Genomic DNA, 23,941 nt, shown 5'->3' on the forward strand with positions numbered 1-23,941 from the left:
TTGACCAATGCAAACTAGAATTTGGAAACAATACTTATATATTGATTCAGCCTAAAACTGCCCTTGCTCTTTGTAACAGCCCTGTCACAATGCTGACTCATATTGAGGTTTTAATCTATTTATTTATTTATTTATTTATTCATCCATCCATCCAATTTTGCCACGCCCAATTACACTCCACATGTGCAATTACCATGCAAGATATTCCCCCATCCTATGCCAGGTATTTCATTCCATACCCCAACCCCCAGAGCAAAGAGCTTTCACTTGCCTGTGTTAAATTTCATGTTCTCATGTTCTCCAACTTATCAAGATCATTTTGAATTGTATTGCTGTCTTCTAAGGTATCAGCCATCCACCCAGTTCTGTCATTTGCACATTTAATAAGCTATCTCTCTTCCTCTTTATTGAAGTCATTCATCAAATGTTCAATACCAGGTCTGGGATCAAATCCTGTGGCAACAAAAGTAATGGGTTAGTTTGAAAACACTGATCAACTCTCTTGGAGTGAGGTTTTTCAAGTGGCTATGGTTGCAATTAATAGAAATATCATCCTGCCGATACTTAATGAGCTTCCTAGTCAGAACTTCCTAGGGCCTTTCTTAAATGCTTTGCGGAGATCAAGATACACAATATCTACAGCATTCCCACGGTCTACTAAGGAAATGGCCACCTCAAAAAATGAAAGTAGAAAGATTATTTTGTTTTTAGGCTATAAAAGGCTTGAGACACACTTGTGGAATATAGTGAAGGTATCTGAAAATGATGATTAAGTCGCTTCCTTCCTTCAGTGAAACCATTTTGTGATTTATACAGGGGCAGATGAACCAGGTGAACCAGGAGTGCAATGGTCTGTTGAAAGTCACTAGAGCAGAAGTGTAGACATTGCTGGATCTGCTGTTTTGCTGTTCTCAGTTTCTTGCTTTGCGGTAGGAATTTGCTTTGACGGCATTACCTCATTGTGGCATTGAAGGGTGGAAGAGCAATCACCTGTCTCGAAAAAGGCTTAATTTTCAAACCAGACTTAAGAATGAGGAAAACAAGTAGGGGATGTGTGATGCTGCTGTGGTTGATGTCTTCCTTAAAGGTGACTCTTAAGCTGCTATCTGTTGGCACTTTTATTCTATTCTAAATCATTAAGAGTCTGGGCAGACTCAGTAATCTATCCTCTTGGGAGAAGAAATCAATGCAAGTCAGCATAATTATCAATATTTTCTCAAGACCAGTCAGTGGTACAGAGACAAGATGGGGGAAAGGTGAGGAGAGACCGTGTTCAGCTATGCCTGTTGGGCTTAACATATGTTGACTACCTTACAGCTTTTATACCCAGATTGTTTAGGCTTTGTTTCAAGGCGCTATAGATTTTTTGCCTTATCTGCTGAGCATTCTAATAGACTCTAAATGCACTTAAATTAAGGCAGCCCTTTACAATGGACATCACATATATCTAGAACTAGTAGGAAAAGGTTTAGGCACACAATTGCCAAACAAAGATCCGTGATCCATGCATGCATATTGTTTTCCATTCTGCTGACTTGTTTTGCTTATGCACATTTTTCTCCAGTATGGCACATTCTCCAACATGCACCTTCCAGGTGTCCTTGATTACTACATTCATTCACTCTGCAAGATTAGCCCATGCCAAGGAATGGTGGGAATTGCAATCTAGAACCTCTGGAGGGCACCATGTTGGGGGTAATGCCGTTGTGCACTTTCTGAAGATCTCCAGTGATTATTCTCTGCTGCTCATCCCCACTTTGTGCTTTAAAAACCCTGTTGCAGATGGCTGTTTTGCAGAGGTCTCACAAATATGTATAGTGTGTGATATTTCATAACGAGAGCTCTAATGCAGATCTTCAAGGTTTTTTAAAAAAAATTGAAAACAATCTATCTGTGGAAACCAAATTTAAAAAAAATGAAAAGTATCCTTTGTACTGATTTTAAAAAATGTACTAACCTTAAGATATGTATCCAGAGGTATAATCCTTCATGGATATTGTTTTCAATACTGCAGTTTTGTAATATCCTCCATCTGCCAAATGTAAAGATATGGACCTGATGTATGTTTTGAACTGTTCTTTTCTAAGTTTTGGAGTTTCTGACAACTCTGGAGTCATAAATTAGAAGCAGCGGTAGTTGGTATCAGAAGATGAGATTATGACATTTGCTTAAATTTCTTAAGGTTCTGGTTATTTGTTTCATAAAAAGTGGAACAGATTGATTGCATTTGTGTATGTGTTTGTATGCATGTACACACACACAAATAGAAGAAAAATGTGCACAGAAAAGTTAGAAAGAAAACACAAAGGGAAAGGTTTCGGAGTCGAAGAAATAATCTGAGTCAATAACAATAAATGATACCTACTGTTTATTTTAGGTATGTCCATAGGATGAGCTATGCCAAGCCAGATTATAGCTCCCTCTTCTTTGGATGTAGGGCCCCTGAGCTATGAACAGAGTAGTAAAAAATACAATTTTTCTCCCATTCTTCTATTATTTGGGTCAAGAGAGGCAGGGAAAAAGAAAGCTGTTCTTCATACTGTTTATGGTTGTGGAAATCACTGGCACAAGATGTGGCAGCTGGTCTCTGATTTCAACTGTTTAATGAAATGAAGAAAATTCACAGAGGAAGACGGACTGCTGAGTGGCTATTTATCATACAGTGTAGATGAGCATCCTTGTTCAAAGACCATGGCTGAAATCACACATTGTGCTAAACCATAATACGTTTTGGGGTTTTTTTGGTGGTTTTAGCTATGCCTACGTGAAGTCAGCCAACTGTGACTTAGTCCTTGAACCGTAGTTGGGCAAACTATGGCTTAGCATGATCTGTGAACTCAGTTGTTATTTATTTATGAGATTGGGAGGCTGCCTAGCTCCAGAAGGACTTTGGGCATCTAACAACTTAAAAGCAGAATAAAAAGAGAGGAAATATCCAAAGCGTCCAGACATGCCATCATGATGCTATTAAATATCAATAGGTGGAAAACTACCTACTGGGGAGGGCTGTTGATGCTGTGTCTTGATTAAGGCAGTAGTGGCCTCATCTGGAATTTAGATCTAAAAGGTCAGGTTTTGTTCGTAATGGAATGGGAAAACACTAGGAAATTTTTGCTCTGTAGGCTAGACTGGTTGGGAAAGATATTTAGATGCCGGATGTGTCTGTACCTACAAAGTCTCTCTATGGAAGCGAAAGTTGGGCTTTGAAGAAGCAGGAGAGGAAGAACATTGACGCTTTTGAACTTTGGTGTTGGAGAAGACTCCTGAGAATATTGTGGATAACCAAGAAAGCGAACCGATGGATCATCAAAGATATCAACCCAGAGTTCTCACTTAAAGCACAAATGACCAAGCTCGAATGATCCTACTTCAGCCGCATCAAAGACGCAGATCTCTGGAGAAGGCTCTGATGCTGGGAAAGGTGGAAGGAAAGAGAAGAAGAGGACGACCAGCAGCAAGGTGGATGGACTCAGTTACAGTGGCGATGAGTGCCCCATTGGGAAACCTGAAGGACCAGGTTGAGGACAAATCTATCTATGTAGTCGCTAAGAGCTGATGTTGGTTTGATGGCACATCATCAGTCAGGCTAGACTGGAAAGTTAAGAGATAATCTTAGAAAAAGGCAGTGGCCTGATACAGTGGATACCTTCTCTATCATGACAAAAAAAATTACATGAAGTCACCAGGAGTCAGGACTTTGCTTACGGTTGTTGTAATGGCACCCTGTTGGCCATTCCTGGAAAAGAGATTCTGTGTTTTTGGCACACTTGTGTTCTTAAACGGAGATGATTCTACAAGAAAGCCGTGAAGAAAGGGAAGCTCCTCTTGCCTTCAATCAACCCTTGGAGAGCCCTTGTAGTAATATTGCTGCTGGCTGTGACAAAACCTTCCTACAAGCTTGAATGATCCTGTGTCCTAAAGTGCCACTGAACTTACTGGGGCTTGCTTCTGAGCAAAGCGTGGGTAGGATTAAAGTGCGTTTTAGGCTTCTTGAATCTTCATGGCTCATGAAGCTCTCGAAACCGGCAGGTGAACGTTACTGGATCATAGCAGAGGTCAATCCTGTTGTGACTATAAAGAAATAATTCTTCAAGTGCCATTGCACAAAGGATTGAAATATTCCTATCTACAATCTCTCTCTCTCTCTCTCTCTCTCTCTCTCTCTCATATCTATCTATCTCTATCTATCTGTCTCATCTCTCTGTCTACAGTATCTATGATCTATCTGTATCTCTGTCTGTCTATCTATCATCTATATATCTATCTCTCTATCATCTCTCTATCATCTGTATATCTGTCTCATCTATCTATCATCTATCTATCCCTGTCATCCATCCATCCATCCATCCATCCATCCATCCATCCATCCATCCATCCATCCATCCATCTATCTATCTATCTATCTATCTATCTATCTATCTATCTATCTATCTATCTATCTACAGTATCTTATCTATATCATCTATCATCTTTCTATCTCTATCACTATCTCTATCATATCATCTCTCTCTCTCTATATATATATATATATATATACACATACATACATACATATATATATATCCATCCCATCCATCCCTGTTTTGTTGTTTCTGGCTAGCAATTAAGGGGCTGCATCTTGGACTTCCTCAGCTGAGATTCCCAGGACTAGAAGCAGAGCACAATTCAGGGTTCATTTTCATGTTTATCTTGCAAATGTGGCAATTTTATATTTATATGGAAAGCCTCGAAGATTAGTGGTCCGGGCTGAGTTTGCACTGGATAGGATCCTCCTGGATCACGTGTGGGCTGTTCCACTCTACAGAAAAGATTTCCTGTCAAGGGATATAGCAATTCCAGGCTGGGATTCAGCCAAAAGCAGTTCTTGGAGATGAGGCTGATCTGTGATCCAAAATAGCCTTCCAACTCTTTAAAATAATAAGAAAATTTCTCGGCAGTAAATATATTTATTTACTTACTTGCTTATCTAAAATATTTGTTTGTTGCCATTTTTTTTTAACAAAAAGTCAAACTGTTTTAGAATAAAAATCAGCAAACAGAACGATAAAGTGGCAACAAATGAAAAGGACATTGAGGCATTACATAAACTGCCCAGAGTAAAATAAGGAATTAAATAGCAAAGAATAATAAAAGAAGAAAGAGTAGTACAGGGTTAAAAATAACAGCATCATAATTATTAAAAGTCTTGGGAGAGCAAAAATTAGCTTTCTACCCAAAAAAAGCAAAAACAGGCATAACTCGTTGCGGCAGGAGGGCATTTCAGCGTTGGTCAGCTGAATGGAGATCTGCTGTATATACAGTATTTGTTATTTCTGTTATTATTTGTTATTTGTAATTCATCACTGACATTGCTTAAAACACAGTAGAAAATAAGCACTACGTGTATTACCTCTGCGTACTGCCCTTTGAAACAGCAAATCAGGGCTGGGTTTTTTTTATTTAATTTATTCCATTCCCAGAAGTCATTGTCAAGAAAACTTCCACTCTTGAGCCCACCAATCGTTTATGAGTCACTAACGGGGTACTGGCTCAACGTAGCCCCTTTGCAATGGGGTTGGGACTTCAATCCCAGAATTCCAAGCCAGCCCCAGGTGGGAAAGGTGCTAGGAGGTTCCTCCTGGTCCACCAACCAGGGGGCTGGATTTACCCTAGAGCAGGGTTCCTCAACCTTGGCAACTGTAAGCTGTGCGGACTTCGACTCCCAGAATTCCCCAGCTGGCTTGGGGTTAAGGGGTTAAGTAATCCCCAGCTGCCAAGGTTGAGGAACCCTGCCCTAGAGCAAAAGCAAGCAAACCATGTGGTCTGAGGCTTGGGGTTGATGTGTTTATGGGGCCCCTGGTTTGGTTTGATGGATTGATTGATTATTGTTAATGATTGTTTTACTTCGGGCTGCCTGTGGGGTTGTATGTTTTTAAATGCTTTTATTGTTTTGCATTTGTATTTGTAAGGTGCCCAGAGTTATGGGAATGGGCAGCTATAATAAATTCAAAATAACAATAATTAATAATAAAAAGTGTGATGCATGAAGCCAGTGCCTTCCGCTCGTGACAGCATCCTGCATCTCCGTTGAGTGAGTGAGATGATACAGATGGAACAACAACAAGAAGCAGAAAAAAAGACTTTTGCTTCCATTCCTTCCTGCTCTCCGCCTTGTCTGAATTCGGATTTTAATAGCCCCCCTTTCCCCCCTGCATGGTTCACAGGAGCGCCTCCTCCCCAGCAAGGTTGATTTCAGAGTTCTGAGATGTGCTTCAGGCACAGCTTGATTCACTCTTTTGCACCCGTGTTGCTTCCAGAGATGTTTCTCGTCCAATCCAGTTTGACAGCCTGGGCCTTCTCTGAAGATATTTAGACTCTCTTGGGGTGAAAACTGGCATAAAATTGATTTAGGTGCTGTTAGGAGCAAGCCGGCGTGTGCCTTGAAATCCAACCTTCCGAGCTATACTCAATGCCAGTCCTTATTTATCTACTCCTTTTATGATGGTGTACCTCGTCCTTTGGAAATGAAATTTTGAATGTGTTTGCCCCCTTCTGCTGACCGAACTGCATGTATTACATTAGAAGTAATAAAGTCTCCTAGTCAGTAATTCTTTCTGCTCTTTAATTTATGGGCTTGCAGTGAGGAGTCCCGCTCGAGAGCATAGTTTGCTTTCTGTCTAAAAAGAGAGAGGGGTTGAAATGTGCTCCGTGAGTTACAGATAACGGACTTTTATGCCCTGCTCTGAAATTACACCAATTTATTATCATTTTTCCTCTGGTGCTTATGGCAAGTACCAGGGAACAGTTCAAGATCTCTGTGGGTGGGAAGATAAAGGGTCGGTGTTTGCTTATTTCCTTCATGGAATTCAATTCTGTGTACCGTATTCCGCAAATAATATGCACACGCATTTCCCTAATGCATGTGTTCTTCCATGCGTGACTTGATCGGAAATGGGTGTAGCAAAGTTCTGGGATAGGCAAAAAAAACCCCACACCTCTGAAAGAGGACATCACTTGGAGATGGGGTTATGCTTGCTACTGGGGACACAGGAGAAAAAGAAATCGTCTTTACCACCCATTGCCATTCCCAACAACAGGTATATGTCAATTGGTCTCCATACGTTGCAAGTTCTTTCTGTGCCAAGGAGATTTGTGTAGCTCCCACCCTGATGATGTTCCGGAATTCTTCAAAAACATGGCTGTTCTCCTAGGCTTCAGGGTGGGGTGCTTGTGGAGCCATATTGGCCGTTCTTTTGGTATATGGGTGTGGTTGTTGGACACGTAGGATTTTCTCTGCACTGGTTTCCATTATTTTGAATGTCAGCTGTCCAGAGTCGCTCTGAAGTTGGGTGGCCTCTCAATCTAACCCGCCATCATCACAGTCCCAAAATCTGTCTTTTGTTCCTGCTTTCTGGCATTCGCCTACTGGATCTGAGAATGGGATGGGGTGGGGGTTGACTTGGAAATGCCACACAATTTAGTACAGGTAGTCCTCACTTAATGACAATTCATTTAGTGACAGTTCAGACTTATGATGGTGCTGAAAAACCTGACTTACAACCAGTGCCCACACTTACGACCATCACAGTGTCCCTGTGGTCATGTGATCACAATTTGGACACTTGGCAACTGGTTCGTATTTATGACCATCACAGCATCCCGTGGTCACATGATCGCCATTTTTGACCTTCCTAGCCAGCTTCTGGCAAGCAAAATCAATGGGGAACTGCATGATTCACCTAATGACTGTGTGGTTTGCTTAATGACCATGGTGATTTGCTTCATAACCGCTGCAAAAAAGGTCGTAAAATTGGGTTGGATTTGCTTAGCAACCACAATTCTGGTCTCAATTGTGGTCGTTAAGCGGACTACCTGTACACAATTGGTAAAAACTTTGGCTAATTTCACCTTGTAATCCAAACAGTTCTATCTGCCAACCCAATGTAGGATTAAGAAGAAGAGAAGAAAGCGCCCTCAACCGCAGATCTGTGCCTGAGCACTCTTGACTAACATCTGTTATCCTAGGAGTTAGGTATATGACCAGGCCTGAATGACTGACCCAAAACCAATATGGCAACTGAGGCTTCCCCCTGAACACAGTCTTGGTCCTCTTTGATATGGTGACATTTTTCTCAAGTGCTCTCTCTCTCTCTCTCTCTCGTTTAATGCAAGGATAATTTTCCTCCCCTTGTTTTGGACTTTTCAGGGGGTCCTTGGAATAGTTTACAACCTCTAGGGTTAATTGCATACTCTGTGTCTTACATCAGTGAGTTAACCGGGAGAAGGAGTGAGTTGCTAAAAACGGGGAGGCTTTTATTGGAATCATGTCAAGCTACAACAAAACTGCTTCTAATGGAGTTGGGAACCTTTTGCTACTTGATTGTAGATACAACACACTGTTAGTATTCTTAAAATGTTGCATAAGTGTTGCATCCTTTGATCAGCTTCTGAAGGTTCAGAGGTCTCCTTGGGGGCTTCCTATGGCTTTCCAGGTCCTAGCATCCATTCCTGGATCTTGCCCTTCGCACACGTTTATCCTCAACTCTGGTGGTTGCCTTTCCACCCAGATCCTAGGTGCATTTGTCTTTCGGTGCCCTGTTCACTAATTACTTTGGTAGTCCTCATCTTCAGTGCCCATCCAGGTAGCTTCTTTATGGTGCTGTCCTTCCTTATCTGTCCTGCATGCTTCCTAGCCCAGCTGCAACAGCTAGCGTGGTTCCTTACTGTATTCCTCTATCATCACTGCTGTCAATGTCTTCAGAACATTATTATTGTGGTGGTTGTTGCCAATGGCTTTAAATTATTGGATCCTGTGGACTCAGGCAATCTACTTCATATGGTTTCATCCTGGCATGAAGGTGTCACGGTTCCTGTTCCAATGGTACTGAAACATCGCAATGAGTTCCCATGCCATGCTGGTGCTGACACGTGTTGTTGTCCAGGAGGGGGCTGCTACTGTTCACTCGTGCCAGGCAGTGAGCGGGATGATGCGAGTACGAAGGAACATGTGTTTGGGCTAACTTGACGGGTCGAGGACGTTACCCGAAGACTGCCAGCAACCGTGACTAACACCTGCAAGGGGATGGGGTTGTGCTGACTTCAGGGGGAGGGGTCCGGGATTGCTTGTGGGTTAATTGGGAGAAATCCCGCACTTTTGGTATTCTCAGCTTCGCCTGGGATCCTGCATACTATTCATCATTAAATTAGATTTCCATAGAAGTCCTGTGTGAGTCTGATTGTCGTTTTGGATAGGCAGTCATTACATGAAGCTGGGAATCATAAAATGTTAACTCCTGCCAAGAAACAATTCTTGGGAGGGATTGTAGTTAGCGATGGCTGATCTGCCACGGGGTACCGAAGGTCCTGAGGAGCCCGCTGGCTCAGCTCCTGAACCTGTAAATGGGAGTGAAAGGCAAGACATATCCTCAGAACTGTCCGGTGCCATGACAATCCAGCGCGAGGCTGCCTCTGTGGAATCCAGCTCGGATGAGTCAGGATCCAGCAAGGCTTTCTGAGCCAGCTGTGACTCCCCCCCCTTAAGGGTTTCCAAAATGTGCTCCATGGATCAGCTGTCTCAAAACAGCTGCCTGAAGATGGAACTGGGGCAAAATTCTACGGCTCAGAACTAACTCCAGGTTACGATTTCGACTGACTCCCACAGATAATAGAATTTAGTTATTGAGAAGCCCAACCTTATATTGGTTGAGCCACTACATCTGGTTGGTGGTCTTAAACCATGAATTGTAGACATTTGAAACAGCTTTGCACGTAGCAGAGCTTCCAAACTTTTCTGGTTAATAGGCGGATTTGTAATCCGGAAAGCCTCTCTGCCCAGCGTTCTCCCAGAATGATTGCCCTGGGGCAGTTACTTGTTCTAAAAACGGTTGCTTTGGTGGGCTATCTCAAAGTACCCTCTTTCCAGAAACATTACAATTGCTCAGTTTTTCTCTGCAGCTTAGCTTTCTCTTGTTCCTTGGCCGATACACCCCCCCGTTTTATGTCCTAAGAACCCCTGCAGTCTACATGTGGCCAAAGGCATTCTAGTTATAAATATGATATTTGAGCTTTCCCGTTGAAACAAGTCTTTAAAAATATGAAATTAAGTTGATGGGGGTTCCTGATATGCACATTCATAAAGCCAGGAAAATACCTGTGGGCACACAGAAGCCCCTTGTTGTTTAATCCTGATCAACAGAATGTGTAGAAGAGTGATACTGTTTGCATCAGACTGATGGGCAGCAGTAAATGAAATTCATCTGGACAACATGCTAAGCGGTGCTGAAAAAGTAATTTTGGTTGAGAAAGCCTGGTCCAAACAGTGCTGAAAACGGTGAATTCAGCAAGTAGGTTAACCTGGCATATGATTCTAGCAAAACTGAACACATTTCCTTACCAGATATGTATACACATCGAAAAATCCATACATAATCAACAGGCAGAGCTGCGTTTCTGTTACACAACTGTCTGAGTTACACCAGACAGTTTGGCCAGAATCTAAAAGGCAACATCATACTCCTTTGCAAATAAGATCTAATCACCAAAAACGGGTTGAAGTTTTCCACCTGTGCAAAGAACATTATGCACTCACATGCACCCTCGTCTTTTCAGCTTGTTGAGTGATGGGAGGTTGCGGGGGGGTGGGATGGCGGTTAGAGTCAGTGAAGCTTTGTGCAGAAGCGAAGGCCGGGGCCGGAGACCCAGATATTAATTATTTTGACAGACTCAGTGTCAAAATCACAGCTGCCAGACAGAAATTGCCCCAAGTTGATGCTGCAGTTCAGCGAGATCTTTGAACAAAAATGTCTTTGTTCTGACTTGTAAGGGCAGGAAAGACTTTTTTTATAGGGTAAAAAGAATGGATGGGATAGTGATGAACAGGGGGGAAAAAATCAGCTTGTGTCCACCCCAGGGGCTCGCCTGAAACTCCCCCTGTCCCCGGCTGTTCCCTTGCAGATTCTGACCTGGGTGGGAAGGGCTGCTATAAACCTCTCACTTTCATTCCCCAACAATAATGAAAAAAATGTTGGCGCTTATTAATGTCAGTAAGAACGATAACCATTCTCATTCTGGAGGAGGATAATATTTGCAAGTTCCTGATTGTCTGTTAAGGGTTTGTCTTTATTTTAATGGAACCGTTGATCTGCTTTTGCTTATCTTTGGGTTTTTTAAGCAGTCCAGAGTTGTTGCTGTATTATTATTATTATTATTTAGATTATTATAGCCACCCACTCCAAAGGACTCTGGCAGCTTGGAGTGGGAGGGTTAGAATGTTAGAGTTGGCATATACATTTCTCAAATAATTAAACAAACCAATAATAATAATAATAATAATGATACATTGCAGCCACAATACATTGCAGTAATAACAGTGGAAAGCTATGAAATGGAAAAGATGCCTAACCCTAGTGCTACTGACCCAATGCTATCATATTAAAACACTGTGATGTGTATATTAAAAAATTCTTAATGCTAAGACAATAAATGGAGAAGTAAAAATTATGAGATTAAAAAATAAAGGAGTATGAGAAAATAATTAAAATTAAGCTACGATGATATGAGCATGTAAAATATTGGAGCAGCTCTCATCTAGGTTATTTATTATTTATTTGCAATCCTAGATCAAATACAATTAAAAAGTAAAGCAAGCACTATTACCTATTAACACAGTTAACATTCTCTGGAGGTCCTTGCTGCAGCCATGCAGAACTTTAAAACCACAGGTAGTCCTCAGTTAACAACAGTAAATGGGACCGGTTGTAAAGTGTGATGTCATGTGACCACACTGACTTAACGATGGCAGTTCAGTTGCTGTTGTTAGGCGTGACATCACATGATCACCATTTGTGAACTTCTGCTGGCTTCCCCATTGACTTTGCTTGTCAGAAGCCAGCTGTGAAGGTCAAAAATGGCGATCACGTGACTGCGGGGACACTGCGACATTGTAATTGTGAGCCAGTTGCCAAGTGCCCCAATCACAGTCATGACCGTGGAGATGCTGCAACAGCCGCAACTACCAGGACCCATTGTAAGTCCCCCTCATTCAACGCCATCATAACTTTGAATGATTGCTGAACAAATGGTCATTGACCAAGGACTACTTGTACAGTGGCCATATACCGGTTTGTATCAGAAAAGAGGAGTTTGGTTTAAGATTCATCTAGAATAAGTGACTTTTCTGGAAACTTCAGAATCCTGAAGGAAATACTCTGCTGAAGTTGAGCCCAACCTGCGAGGTTTAGGATTAGAGACGAAATTAGCTCCACCCCCACCCCCAAATGATATTTGGGACAATTCACTCATGCCTTGCTCAATTCTTGTTTGGATCCCTGCAGTATGCTTTACCTGGCGCTGCCCTTGAAGACCACCTGGAGACTTCTGGCCAAAAACGCAGTTAGTCAATTTACACATGTAACACCTCTGCTTTGAGAGCTACCCTCGTTGCCAGTTTGTTTCCAGTTATAATTCAAGGTGCTAATTATCATTCTTAGAGATGTTCATGCTCAGGACCTATTTATCTGTGGGACCACTTTCTCCCAGTGGTCTCTGCCTGTCCTTTTTTACAGAATTGAACCTTTGCAATTTTATGCAGTAATGCAGGGTTTCTCAATCAGGGTTCTGTGGCACCCTCAGGTTCTGTGATAGGTCAGTAGGGGTTCCTTGGGAGATGATGATTTATTTAAAAAATTATTTCAAATTTGGGCAACTTCACATTAAAGAGGTAAGTTTCATTCTTTGTTTTTAGTTTAAGGACACTTTTAATGCATCTATACAGGCCTGCACATGAAACGAATAGAATAGTTTTGTAACTTCTGGCCTATATTTGAGCCTGAACGTGCAGGGGTTCCCTGAGGCCTGAATGATATTTCAAGGGTTCCTCCAGGGTTCAAAGGTTGAGAAAGGCTGCAGTAATGAAACGCTCAAGGGTACACACAGCACCCAGAGAGTCTCTGTTAACCTACAAATGCTTATTAATTACAATCGCTTAACATATCGCCATACTTACTTGCCCGGTCGTACCTGGCCAGGTGATATATGGGGATTGGGGAAGAAAGGAGTGCTCCATAGATGATAGGTATGTGCATGAATAGCTGCATTCCCTCATATATCAGCTCAGCTGACTTTTCATTGACCTATTACATTGGGTCAAACATGACTTACTTGATGGGTCAAGCATGACTTAGTGCACAGCACTTAAATCTGTTATCTCCAATTGCTATTTCAGAGATGACTTCCTGATCTTTTCAGCTTGCTTGCTCCTGTGTACATACCTTTCTCTAGGGTCAAACTTTGGTTATTTGATGCCATCTTCTCCCTTGCATTTTACTTCTTGTAACCCTTTGTGGTGGAACCTCAGGAGAATATAGAGCTGGGAAAGTCGCAAGTGTAAGAAAGAAATGCAAAGCAACTCTGCCCTGATTGTGTTAGGTATCAGTTGAAGTAGGCAGGAACTTTAACAGGCTTTCAAAACTCGGTTACAATACTGTAACTGCATCAGATTACATTCCAAGACTCTTAGTAACTCCTTTTTCCTGACCTTGCTTACTTAAAGGGTTGACATCAATCTTGAAAGCCTGTCAAGTCCACAGTGAGCCAGATCAGACATTATATGGTTCTTCCACGGGGAAGTGTGTCTATCCCTCAGTACAAGCTGGGGCAAGGACTCACCCCTGTGTATTTCTTTGAGTTAGTACTCCAACCAGCAGATCCTTAAACAAGCCTCATCACAGATGCATCCACGCCCTAACCTGTGGAGTGCATTTGTGACCAAGCGGGGAGCATTGAGGACAGATCTCCGAAATTTAGATTGAGTTGCTTCTAGCCCGGTGATACCTTTGTAGACACAACAGTGTGCTGAACAGGAAGTTTAGTACTTTGAAATTTGATTGCTATGGGCATATTCCCCTTGCAGCTTTGGTATCTGATGATTGCCTTAACAGCTTTTTGTACATGCAACTTTAGATCTAAAGAGTGAAATTTCCAGGAGGCAAAAGGATGAAAAATAAATGTCTAGGTACTTAAAGGTCTTCACCTGCTCAATTTTGATGTTATTAATCCTCCAGATATAAGGGTGATTGATATGATGTCTAGTAAATACAACCAGAGGCATAGTATTTCCAACCCCCCAACGCTTGTTTCATATTCTCCTTTGCAGATTCTCCAGCTTTTAAAAACTTGTTCCCAGCTGGACGCTGGAACTTGGATTAAGCCTTAGCTGGGAGGGAAATGATTTTGCAGGATTGGGTTTGCGAGGAAAAAATCAGTGGAAGGCAAAAAGTTGGTCTTCTCTTGCAGGTACTTCATTATTCCCGCAGTTGTGGCAAGTATGACTTAGGAATGTATGTTTGCCAAGATACCATGAACTCCTGTTAAGTGCAAGCGAGATGGTGACAGGGCTGCTTCACACAATCACCCGTTTCTTTTGTTTTGCACCAGGTCTAGGATGTGTTCTGTCAAGTGTCATAACATTTGATCAGAAAAAAATGTGTGTCTCAACATTTGTTGAACAGTCTTACTGCCAGCCTTGTGAGGTAGTCCAGACAAGAAGCACACCCGGGAATACTGGCTCTATCTATCTTTATTGTAAGGTTACTTTAACAGAATCTTGCAAGTACAGCTCTCCCACCTCGCCTTTACAGCCCAAGAAACTATGGGGAGGGTCCCTTCTGAGACATTTGCCCCACTCCCATTTCTTCGGCAGGCTCAGCTGCCTCTCATCTGATTGTCTAGTCTGCAGCTCTTCCTCCTGTCTCCCAAGGTCATTCCCACAGACTATTACATTTACTCATGCTATTTTGAATGCACATAAGTAATTGGGAATGCAGTTGCACCATTTCTTTGTAACACACTATTCATTTGGACTGTACGCATGATGTTTACAAACAGCAGCAGATTTATTTTATTTATTTGTTAGACTTAGATTCTGCCAATATCTAAACGCCCTCCTCCTGTTCTTGCCCACAGCAACAAAAATCCTGTGAAGTAGCTTGTAACTGGAAGAGAGGGACTGGCTCAAAGTTTCCTAGTGAGTTTCTGTGATTGAGGGAGGACCTCAGAGCCTTAACTCATTAACCTTAACCACTACACTAAAGTTGAATCAAAGTACAGGTAGTCCTCACTTAACAACCATTTGTTTAGTGATGGTTCAGACTTATGATGGTGCTGAGAAAACAGTCTTACAACCAGTCCTCACACTTATGACTGTTGCAGCGTCCCCATGGTCATGTGATCACAGTTGGGGCGCTTGGCAACCAGTTCACATTAATGACTGTTGCAGCGTCCTGTGGTCACATGATCGTCACTTTTGACCTTCCCAGCTGGCTTCTGGCAAGCAGAATCAATGGGGAACCGCATTATTCACTTAACAACCACATGGTTCCCTTAACACCCGTAGTGATCCAGTTAGAAACCACTGCGAAAAAAGGTTGTAAAATGGGTTGGATTTGCTTAATGATCGCTTTGCTTAGCAACCAAAATTCTGGTCCCAATTGTTGTTATGTGAGGACTACCTGTAGGGGGAATTTGATTTCTTCACCTTGCCAGGTGGGTGCAGATGGTTTAGAAGTAGAACAGAAGCGTTATGTGGTGGATCAAGCCAAAATACAGCAGTCCGCAGGGTGTGGTCAGCAGTGTGCTGCAGCTGCCAAAAGAGCCAATGCAGTCCTGGGTTGCGTCAACAGAGGGATGGTATCAAGATCATGAGAACTGAAAGTACCGCTCTATACCGCAGTGGTGAGGCCACACTTGGAATGCTGCGTCCAGTTCTGGTCACCACAATGCAAAAAAAGATGCTGAGGCCCTAGAAAGAATGAGCAACAAAGATGATAAAGGGTCTGGAGGCCAAATCCTATGAATAATGGCTAAAGGAACTGGGTAGGTTTAGCTTAACAAAGAGAAGATGGAGGGGAGACATGATGGCAGTCTTCCCATACTTGAAGGGCTGCCACAGGGAAGAGGGCATTGACTTACTCTCTGTAGCACCCGAGGGTAGGACAAGGAGCAGTGAGTGGAAGCTCTTCATAAAGAGATCCAACCTGGAAACAAGGAGGAATTTCCTGACAGTGAGAACTATTAAGCAGTGGAACAGCTTGCCTCCTGGAATTGTGGGAGCTCCATCGCTGGAGGTTTTCAAGAAATGATTGGACAACCGCTTGTCCAAGATGGAGAAGGATTTCTGCCTTGGGCAGGGGGTTGAACCAGAAGACCTCCAAGGTCCCTTCCAACCCTATGATTCTGCGATTCTATGAAAATACATCTTATACCGCGCTTGTTTTCTCCCATGGCCAACCAGATGCCTCTGGGGTAGTTACCAGCAGGAGGTGAAGATACGTTCCACTCCTACTATTGTTCCTCTGCAGCTGGTATTTCCATGGGTCAATGATGCAATTTCCTGTTGCACCACTTAACCAAGGGTATTGGCTGAGGGCTGGGCAAACAGCCTCTTGTAGGTGCTGCCTGTAGCATAACTGGGTCAAGGCCTGGGCAGGTCCTTCCTCATACCCACACTCTCCAATTACTCCCAGTAGGCCAGGATCCCAGATGTATAACTTTGTAATGTATGATAATGGCTGTTTACAGGGTTGTCAAAACCATCATGATGGTGACTAGGGAGTCGTGATTGGAGCCTGCTCCTTTGTACGTGCTTGTGATATCAACACACATACAACAGGAATGTGGCTTGAATCACAGTGCTGTGGCTGCCCTCTTGCCTTTTTTCCACCCCTCTTGCAAATACTGCTGCCTGTTACAGACCCACAGAAAGATGCACATACAGGTAGTCCTCATTTAGTGATTGCCTCATACAGTGACCATTTGCAGTTACGATGGTGATGAAAAAGTAACTTTATGATCAATCCTTGCATTTATGACCTTCACAGGTGTGCAAAGCAAAGGTAAGCTGAAATAAGGTTGAAAGCGATCATGGTGTCACTTAGCAACTGCTTTGTTTAATGACCGAGTTGCCGGTCCCAATTGTGGTCACTAAGCAAGGACTACCTGTGTGCACATATAATATGATTCAAGGACTCTGTTTTTCATGAAAAGGCATTCTAGTAGAAGATAGTGTGATAATGGGCCACTTTGATGCAGAGCACAGGGCTAAATTCCTCCTGAGGGTCATACAGTAGTGCCTTCTATGGCTCAACTTTCCAATTATTTTCCATTACTTTCTTACTTTCCTGGCTCTGAATTTCCAGCATGTGTCTTGAGAGGAATTACGGAAGAATTGAGGTTTCTAGACAGGTTGGGTTAAGCTGTTTTGGTTCCTGCTGTGCCACTACAGTGATTTTTCCTGTATCTGCCATATGATAGATTTTCCTGTCAAAAATATGCAGGCAAGCCAAGAAAACCCCCTAAAGATTGTGTGAACTTTTCTTTTAATTCTGGGTTGTGGTAAAAAAAGAAGAAAAAGGAACGGGAGGCAGATCGCTGACATAAAAATAACCTTCCCGCGTTGAGACATAAGTTGGTAACTGAGCTGGTTTCCAATGTATCTTAGAAAAGGGCCGTTTCAGAGAGAGATACGGCAATAAATTTCTTCCCCCCAGAAACTGAAGCCCACATTGAGTAACTCGCTCATGGCTGACTTGATGCAACTAGATGAGTCGCTTCATTGCAGCCAAGAAGGAAGTGATATAGGCAGAAGAGATGGCTATAGCAGAACACTGAATCAAGATTTGTGTGTGTGAGTGTGAAAGAGAATGAGAGAGAGACACCTAAGGCCTTTTCTTCCCACCTTTAAGGCTGCTCTTTTTATGGCCTGAAAAAATCAGACATCTGTTCCACGTTTACCCAAAGGCTTTTGTTGACCTGCGAATCATTGATTCTTGCCTGAGGCCTTCAACAGCACAAGCTTTACTTTCCTACAGAAAATGTATGCATTTTTTATATGTGGTATTGCTCGGGATGAAATGATAAAGGGGACCACGTGTGTGTGAGCACGTGAGTGCACGTAGCCAGGTTTGTAACAAGCTGTGCTGGCAACGTGTGCCTCACAAAAGATGCAGCTAGGAGCTTGCAGTGGGATATAAGGCAATGACATCTAAGGCGTGTCATTCACATCATAAGCCATGTGTCCTTGCTCCTTCCTCTCCTCCCCTCACTGATTAAGAGATTATGTCTCTTAATCAGCATGACAAAATGATTTGCATTTTAAAAGTGATGGAGTATCAGCTGGCTGTAAAACACATCACTTGCTTAGGGAGGATAGACCACTAAAACTGGAGCATTGTCCAGCTCCTGGAAGACAGAAGGGTTGCTAGCAAGATTAGTTAAGGCAGGATTTTTCAGTCTGTTTTCCATCCATGAGAACTTGATGGGTCAAGGATATATATACTGTGTGTGTGTGTGTAAATCCCTTCTCAGTCCTGTGGGTGGTGTGTGTCTTCTTCAACCTTGGGCCTTCTACCAGAGGCCTGGGAGTTTGAAGGTTCTGCGCAGGATCTTGGCTGTTCCTAGCACTGCACTCTTCTGGACAGAGAGCTCTGAGGTTGCTCCTGGGATCTGTGGGAGCGACTGTCCCAGCTTGGGGGTCACAGCCCCGAGTGCCCCTACCACCACTGGGACCACTTTGACCTTCACTTTCCACATCCTTTCTAGTTCTTTCAGGCCCTGGTACTTCTCCAGCTTCTCATGCTCCTTCTTCCTGATGTTGCTGTCACTTGGTATTGCTACATCTATCACCACCACTGTCTTCTGGTCCTTGTCTTCTCTCTCTCTCTCTCTCTCTCTCTCTCTCATTCTCATTCTCTCTCTCTCTCTCTCTCTCTTTTCCCATGATTCTGTTCATTTCCAAAGAAGACCTTAAAAGATTACTCAGTGTAAACAAACCCAGCATCTCATCCCCTTGACAGTCTCTTGAATGTTCTTCTGCAGCGTTACTTAAACTTTTTGCTCCCACTTCTATAAATTATGGAGGATCCCAAAAGAGCTTTTGTTTGTATGGGTTGTATTTATTGACCTTTATTAAAAATTAAAATTGACCTATTTGTAGAGTATTTATTTATTGAATCATGTCAAAGTAATGATATTAAACCCATTAGATATTAACATAAATAAAATACTTTTCATGAAAAACCCTATTTTTTAACAAATAAAAATAATAATGAGAAGAGTGACATTGTTTTAAATTTTTGCAAATATCTTCAGTATCTTAGAAAAGTGCTGTTTTGATTTGGTGGAGCCCTTAGAGGGTCTTGGGAACCCCCAGGGGTCCTCAGACCACACTTTAAGAAACACTGTTCTAGTGTACCCAAAATCATTCTTGCTCACTTTATGGCACTATTTTATTGTACTTAAGATTTCGTGAGCCTATTTCATTAAGGGCTTCTGTTTAAGAATTTGAAAAGGGAAAGTGAGAACCTGTTTCAATCTCCAGTCAAGCTGTCTTATATTTGCAATGCTAGAACCTGACATAACTGGATAGGAATATCATGAAAAAGCTGTTGAGCTCTGGATGTGGGGTGGGGGTGGAACAGTGAATGTCTGTGAGGCAAGGAATTTGCATTTTAAACCCCTGCAGTAGTAAATAATCCCACTGGCAGAAATTCGGACAGACGTGCTATTTTGCATTTAGTGAAGAAATAGAGAGGATATATAAATAGAGATCCCAAATGATACTTTTTCCTCCTTAATTCAAGAGGCATTGCCTACAACCACGCAGTGCAAGGACTGAGATTTACATAGCAGCTGGGCCACGGCAAAAGGTATGAGCTACTGAGCAGGGAAGTTTGCAAAAAAAAAATTTTTTTTTAATTGTGAGTTCTTCCTTAAGCAAGGTTGCTCTTGCCTACAGGCTTACAAACTGGGAAAAAAAGACAGGAAGGACCTAGAAGAAAAAAAGGTTGGGAAAATAAAGAGAACAAGGTCTCCAAGTTTCTTGGTTTAGCTGCAGTCTAGGTGGGCTGTAAGAGAAGCCTAGATCACCACCATTCCAGAAAGAATCATGACGTCTCAGAGTCCCAGTGGCTTCTGTGATGCTGTTACTGTTCTTCATCTTTGTCCTATTTGATTCCAAGGTCCAACCGATACTGTTTTGCACGACGCTCACCTATTCCATGTAGCAAAGCTATCAGCACATGTTGCAATGAGGGGATTTATCTTTCAGCCAGCTTGTTGCAAAGCCTGACTCTGATTTGGGCTGAGAGGGGACAATGACCCAATGTCGCCCACCCGGGTTCCATGCCTAAGGGAGGTCTAGAACCTGGCCTCCTTGCTCTTAGTCCGGCAACTTAACTACTACAGCACAGTGGGTCTTAGTGCTTCTGTTCTAGATTATCAGAATGTTATAATCCTGGACATATAGAGTTAGAAGGAATCACAAGGATCATTTAGTACAGTCTTCTACAGTGTATAGGGAAACCAGGGAAACCATCCTTGAGAGGTGGATGTTGTGCTTTTTCAAAACCACCAGAGGTGGAGAACCCACATGCTCCCAAGAGGAAAGTGTTCAATTGTTACCTTAAAACTAAAATCTCTCTGCTATTTAACTTAACTCCAGCCACCCTGGAGCTCATATATGGGGTCCCCTCACCAACCTTTGCCCAGACTGAAGAAGCTGCTTGGACAAGCAGCAAAACGTTTTAACCAAAAAGAGAGAAATCCAGTTGCCATGACTCGACCTACAGACAATTCCACCTGGATGACTGAGAATCTTCATCAACATATACATGACTTCAGTTTTATCTACTAAAATCACCAATGCTTTTGCATCCAGTCCAGCTGTAATGAAGGGTCAAATACTGTATGATGACACGAGTCAAGGAATTTGCCATGCTGAAGCTGCTCTCTGAACATGGTTTGTTTTTCTTTTTCCCGCAGATCATCCAAATCTTTCCAATCCCTCAAGACTCCGGACCCCCCCACCTCCACTTTCACATGCCCACACGCCAAATCAGCATCACACAGCTTCCATCAACTCCCTAAATCGAGGGAACTTCACTCCACGCAGCAACCCCAGCCCTGCTCCGACAGACCACTCACTCTCTGGAGAGCAGGGAGGGACTCAAGAATCTACGCACGCTCAGGACAACTGGTTACTCAACAGTAATATCCCCCTTGAGACAAGGTAAAGCCTGTTTTGCTTCCCACCCCCCTCACCTTTGGATAAAATGTTATATTTGTGCAAGCGTATCTTCGTGAATTTAATAAAATGCTTGGAAGTACATTTTGAGCACTTGGTTTCCTCCAAAAGTAGGAGGGATATGGATTTGCTTTACCATAATCAGGAGGTAGCGTCCTATGCTCTGTACAACTCCTTTATCCCTAATCCACTTTGCATGCCATGCCCTGTTCTCAATCCTCTGATCTTTCCCTGGTTGAATTTCTGAATGTTTCCCAATAGGGTCAAACTCCTAGCAGCGGCTTGTAGCCAAGAAGATTTGATTCTCAGAGTCTTATGAACCAGATTTATTGGAAGGAGAAAAGAGATTAGGTTACAGAATTTTGGAAATTAGCTAGGTGTATTTTAGCTTCCCATTTATTAGTAAGTTCATTATGGTGGGGATTTTTTGATCTTCTTATTCACTGCCTCCTGAAACAGTGGGAAGATTGCTACTTGCTTCCTTGAAACAGGTGGAATGGGCAGATATTCCAGCCCTGAAATATTTTGTAAACTGGTATGCACTTTCTCAGGCTCTAAGAAGTTCAACACAAATACTCTATCTAGGTTCTCCCAACTTTCTCAACTCTTAATTTAGATTAATGAAGTACAATTGCTGGGTTCACACAGCATATTATTCCCAAATAAATAAAGTTCATTATGGCATAATATGCTGGCCCAACTTAAACCACATTCTGTGAGTTGGATTCCCATAATGTGAAGAATGCCAAACCACCCAAGTCCGTTTTAGCTTGCTGTATCAAATTGTGCAAACTAGAATGTTATTCTAAACTGAATGCTTTAAATTAGCTCCTTAGGGTTTGGATTGGGGATCAAGGAATGGAATTATGCAAAACCGATAAATCTTTGCAAACAGAATTAATCAGAAATTGCACATTTGGCTGTAACTGTTAGGAATTTCCTTTGTGCAGAGTTTTAAATATATTTATTTATTTAGTAGATTTGTACAGCCGCCCATCTCAAATATACGACTCTGGGCGGCTAACGATATTTGCTTATCTGGGATGAGAAGTGTCCATGGGCCATGGACTCTTGGAGCATTTTCTGCTGCCCATAGGGTGGGGGCATAGATCCTGGGGTGTGATCTTAGTTGCCTCAGGCTGGCCTCAGATTAGACTCTTCCATTTCTTCCCACTGCATTGGTCTTCTGACTTGGGAGGAAGGAACTTCACAGTTGTGTTGCCAACGTGCAGTCTTGAAGAAAACATCCCCTTCTAGAGTACCCTGATCCAACAGTGCACATGAAGTGTCCACACATGCATGGTAACAACCCAAGAAGGGTTCTGCTGGATCAAACCAAAGGTCCTTCTTATCCATCATTGTAGGTTCCACAGTGCCAATCATTTGCCTTGGGAAACATACAGCAAGAAATGAAAGAAATAGCTCTTGGTAACTGGTACCTGATGTCTTTCTGCCTCTGAATTTGGTCCCTTTGAGATGCTTCCCCTAGTACAGAAGAGAAGATATCAGGGCATGGAATATTACAGATGCAGGTTGTCCCCAACAGATCTCCTAAGCTATCTTATCTGGTCCAGTAGCTCCAGTTATTCATAGCTATGCATTCCACTGCCAACCAAATTCAAACTTGAGAGAATGGTCCATGTAGTAAATGATCATTACTTAAACATTCAGTCACAATCCAACAAAGGTCAGGCTCCCGTACCCATTCTTTCTATTTTTTACCAATAAGCATTGTTCTGTGCATTTTATCCTAAAGCATGTAAACGACCTGTGCATCATGATGCATATTTTAGATATTTAGATGTCTAAATGTTCTTAATTGTTTTCCAACATTTGAAGAAGCATGAGCATTGATGGGTAACAGCAGTCTGATCCCTGCTACAGTGCCCGTCATGTTTGTTCACTGAAGGATGTTAAGAGAATTCTTAGTCATCCTCAATCTAAATTGTCCAGATAAAAGCCAGATAAACAAATACAGCTTATATCCTAGATTGTACCAGTCCAAACTTTCCTCTGCCATGGTTTGGGGAATGTGTTAAAATTGATTGGGTTCACATAATGTGTTAACCATGGTTTACAAACCACGGCCAGCTCATGCAACATCAAAACCAAGCCAATCAGCTCATGGCTTAATGCTGTACATGAATTCAAATCCTTCAGCTGCTTAATCTTCGAATATAGTCTCAGGAGCACTTCTTCAGCGTACTCTGTTCTTAAACTACGCCTTTCCTTTCTTTTCACTGGGGACCAAGTTGCATTTTGAGTAGCTTATTTCCAACCAATTTCTTGCTGGATGAAGAAAAAAGGGAAATTACCTCGCAGTTGTCTCCCACAGCTTAAAAATATCATTGACGTTAACAGTAGCTTGTAAGGCTATTTTCCCCATTTAAAATGGGAATGGGAAGCATAAATTCAAAAGGGGCTTACAGGCACAGATGCTCTGCTGTATAGTTTCTTCCCCCAAAGCAGAATAAATCAATATCCTATTTAAGAAACTGAAATCAGTCAATATATTGAAAAGATTTAGCTTCTAAGCAGTGCTGATCATAGCGAGTGTAATTGTAGTCTACTGCACAGGAAAGCGTGATCTTGTTAAGACATAATGGGGGAAACATCGTGGGCTGCATTTTGCTCCTCCTAAAATATTGCTCCAGCAAGTCAAGCTCTCTGCAGAGCACCCCATCAGTCAATTAGTACAATTTTCCATTAGTCTTTTCCTAACCCTACCCTCCCTTGAGTTTCTTGGCCACATCTCTCTTCCCTCGTCCTGTCTTTGGATAATTGTATGCTATAGTTAGTTTTTATTGCTGCCAAGGAACTCCATCACTTTTATAGTCCAGCAGAATGTTTTCAAAAAATACGGCAAGCTTATGCAGGTCAATGGTC

At 42.4% G+C, this 23,941-nt stretch overlaps 1 protein-coding gene across 1 annotated transcript in view; it reads left to right on the forward strand.

The window, feature by feature from the left end:
• The window catches only part of TENM4 (teneurin transmembrane protein 4), a 445,069-nt gene that overhangs the window by 203,005 nt on the left and 218,123 nt on the right, over window positions 1-23,941 (forward strand). Inside the window, exon 5 of the mRNA XM_063305935.1 lies at window positions 20,794-21,040. Coding sequence (XP_063162005.1) covers window positions 20,794-21,040 — 247 coding nt within the window. The remainder of the gene's footprint in view (window positions 1-20,793; window positions 21,041-23,941) is intronic.

This window comes from Candoia aspera, chromosome 5 (assembly GCF_035149785.1).
Source record: "Candoia aspera isolate rCanAsp1 chromosome 5, rCanAsp1.hap2, whole genome shotgun sequence".
Classification (NCBI taxonomy): Eukaryota; Metazoa; Chordata; class Lepidosauria; order Squamata; family Boidae; genus Candoia; species Candoia aspera.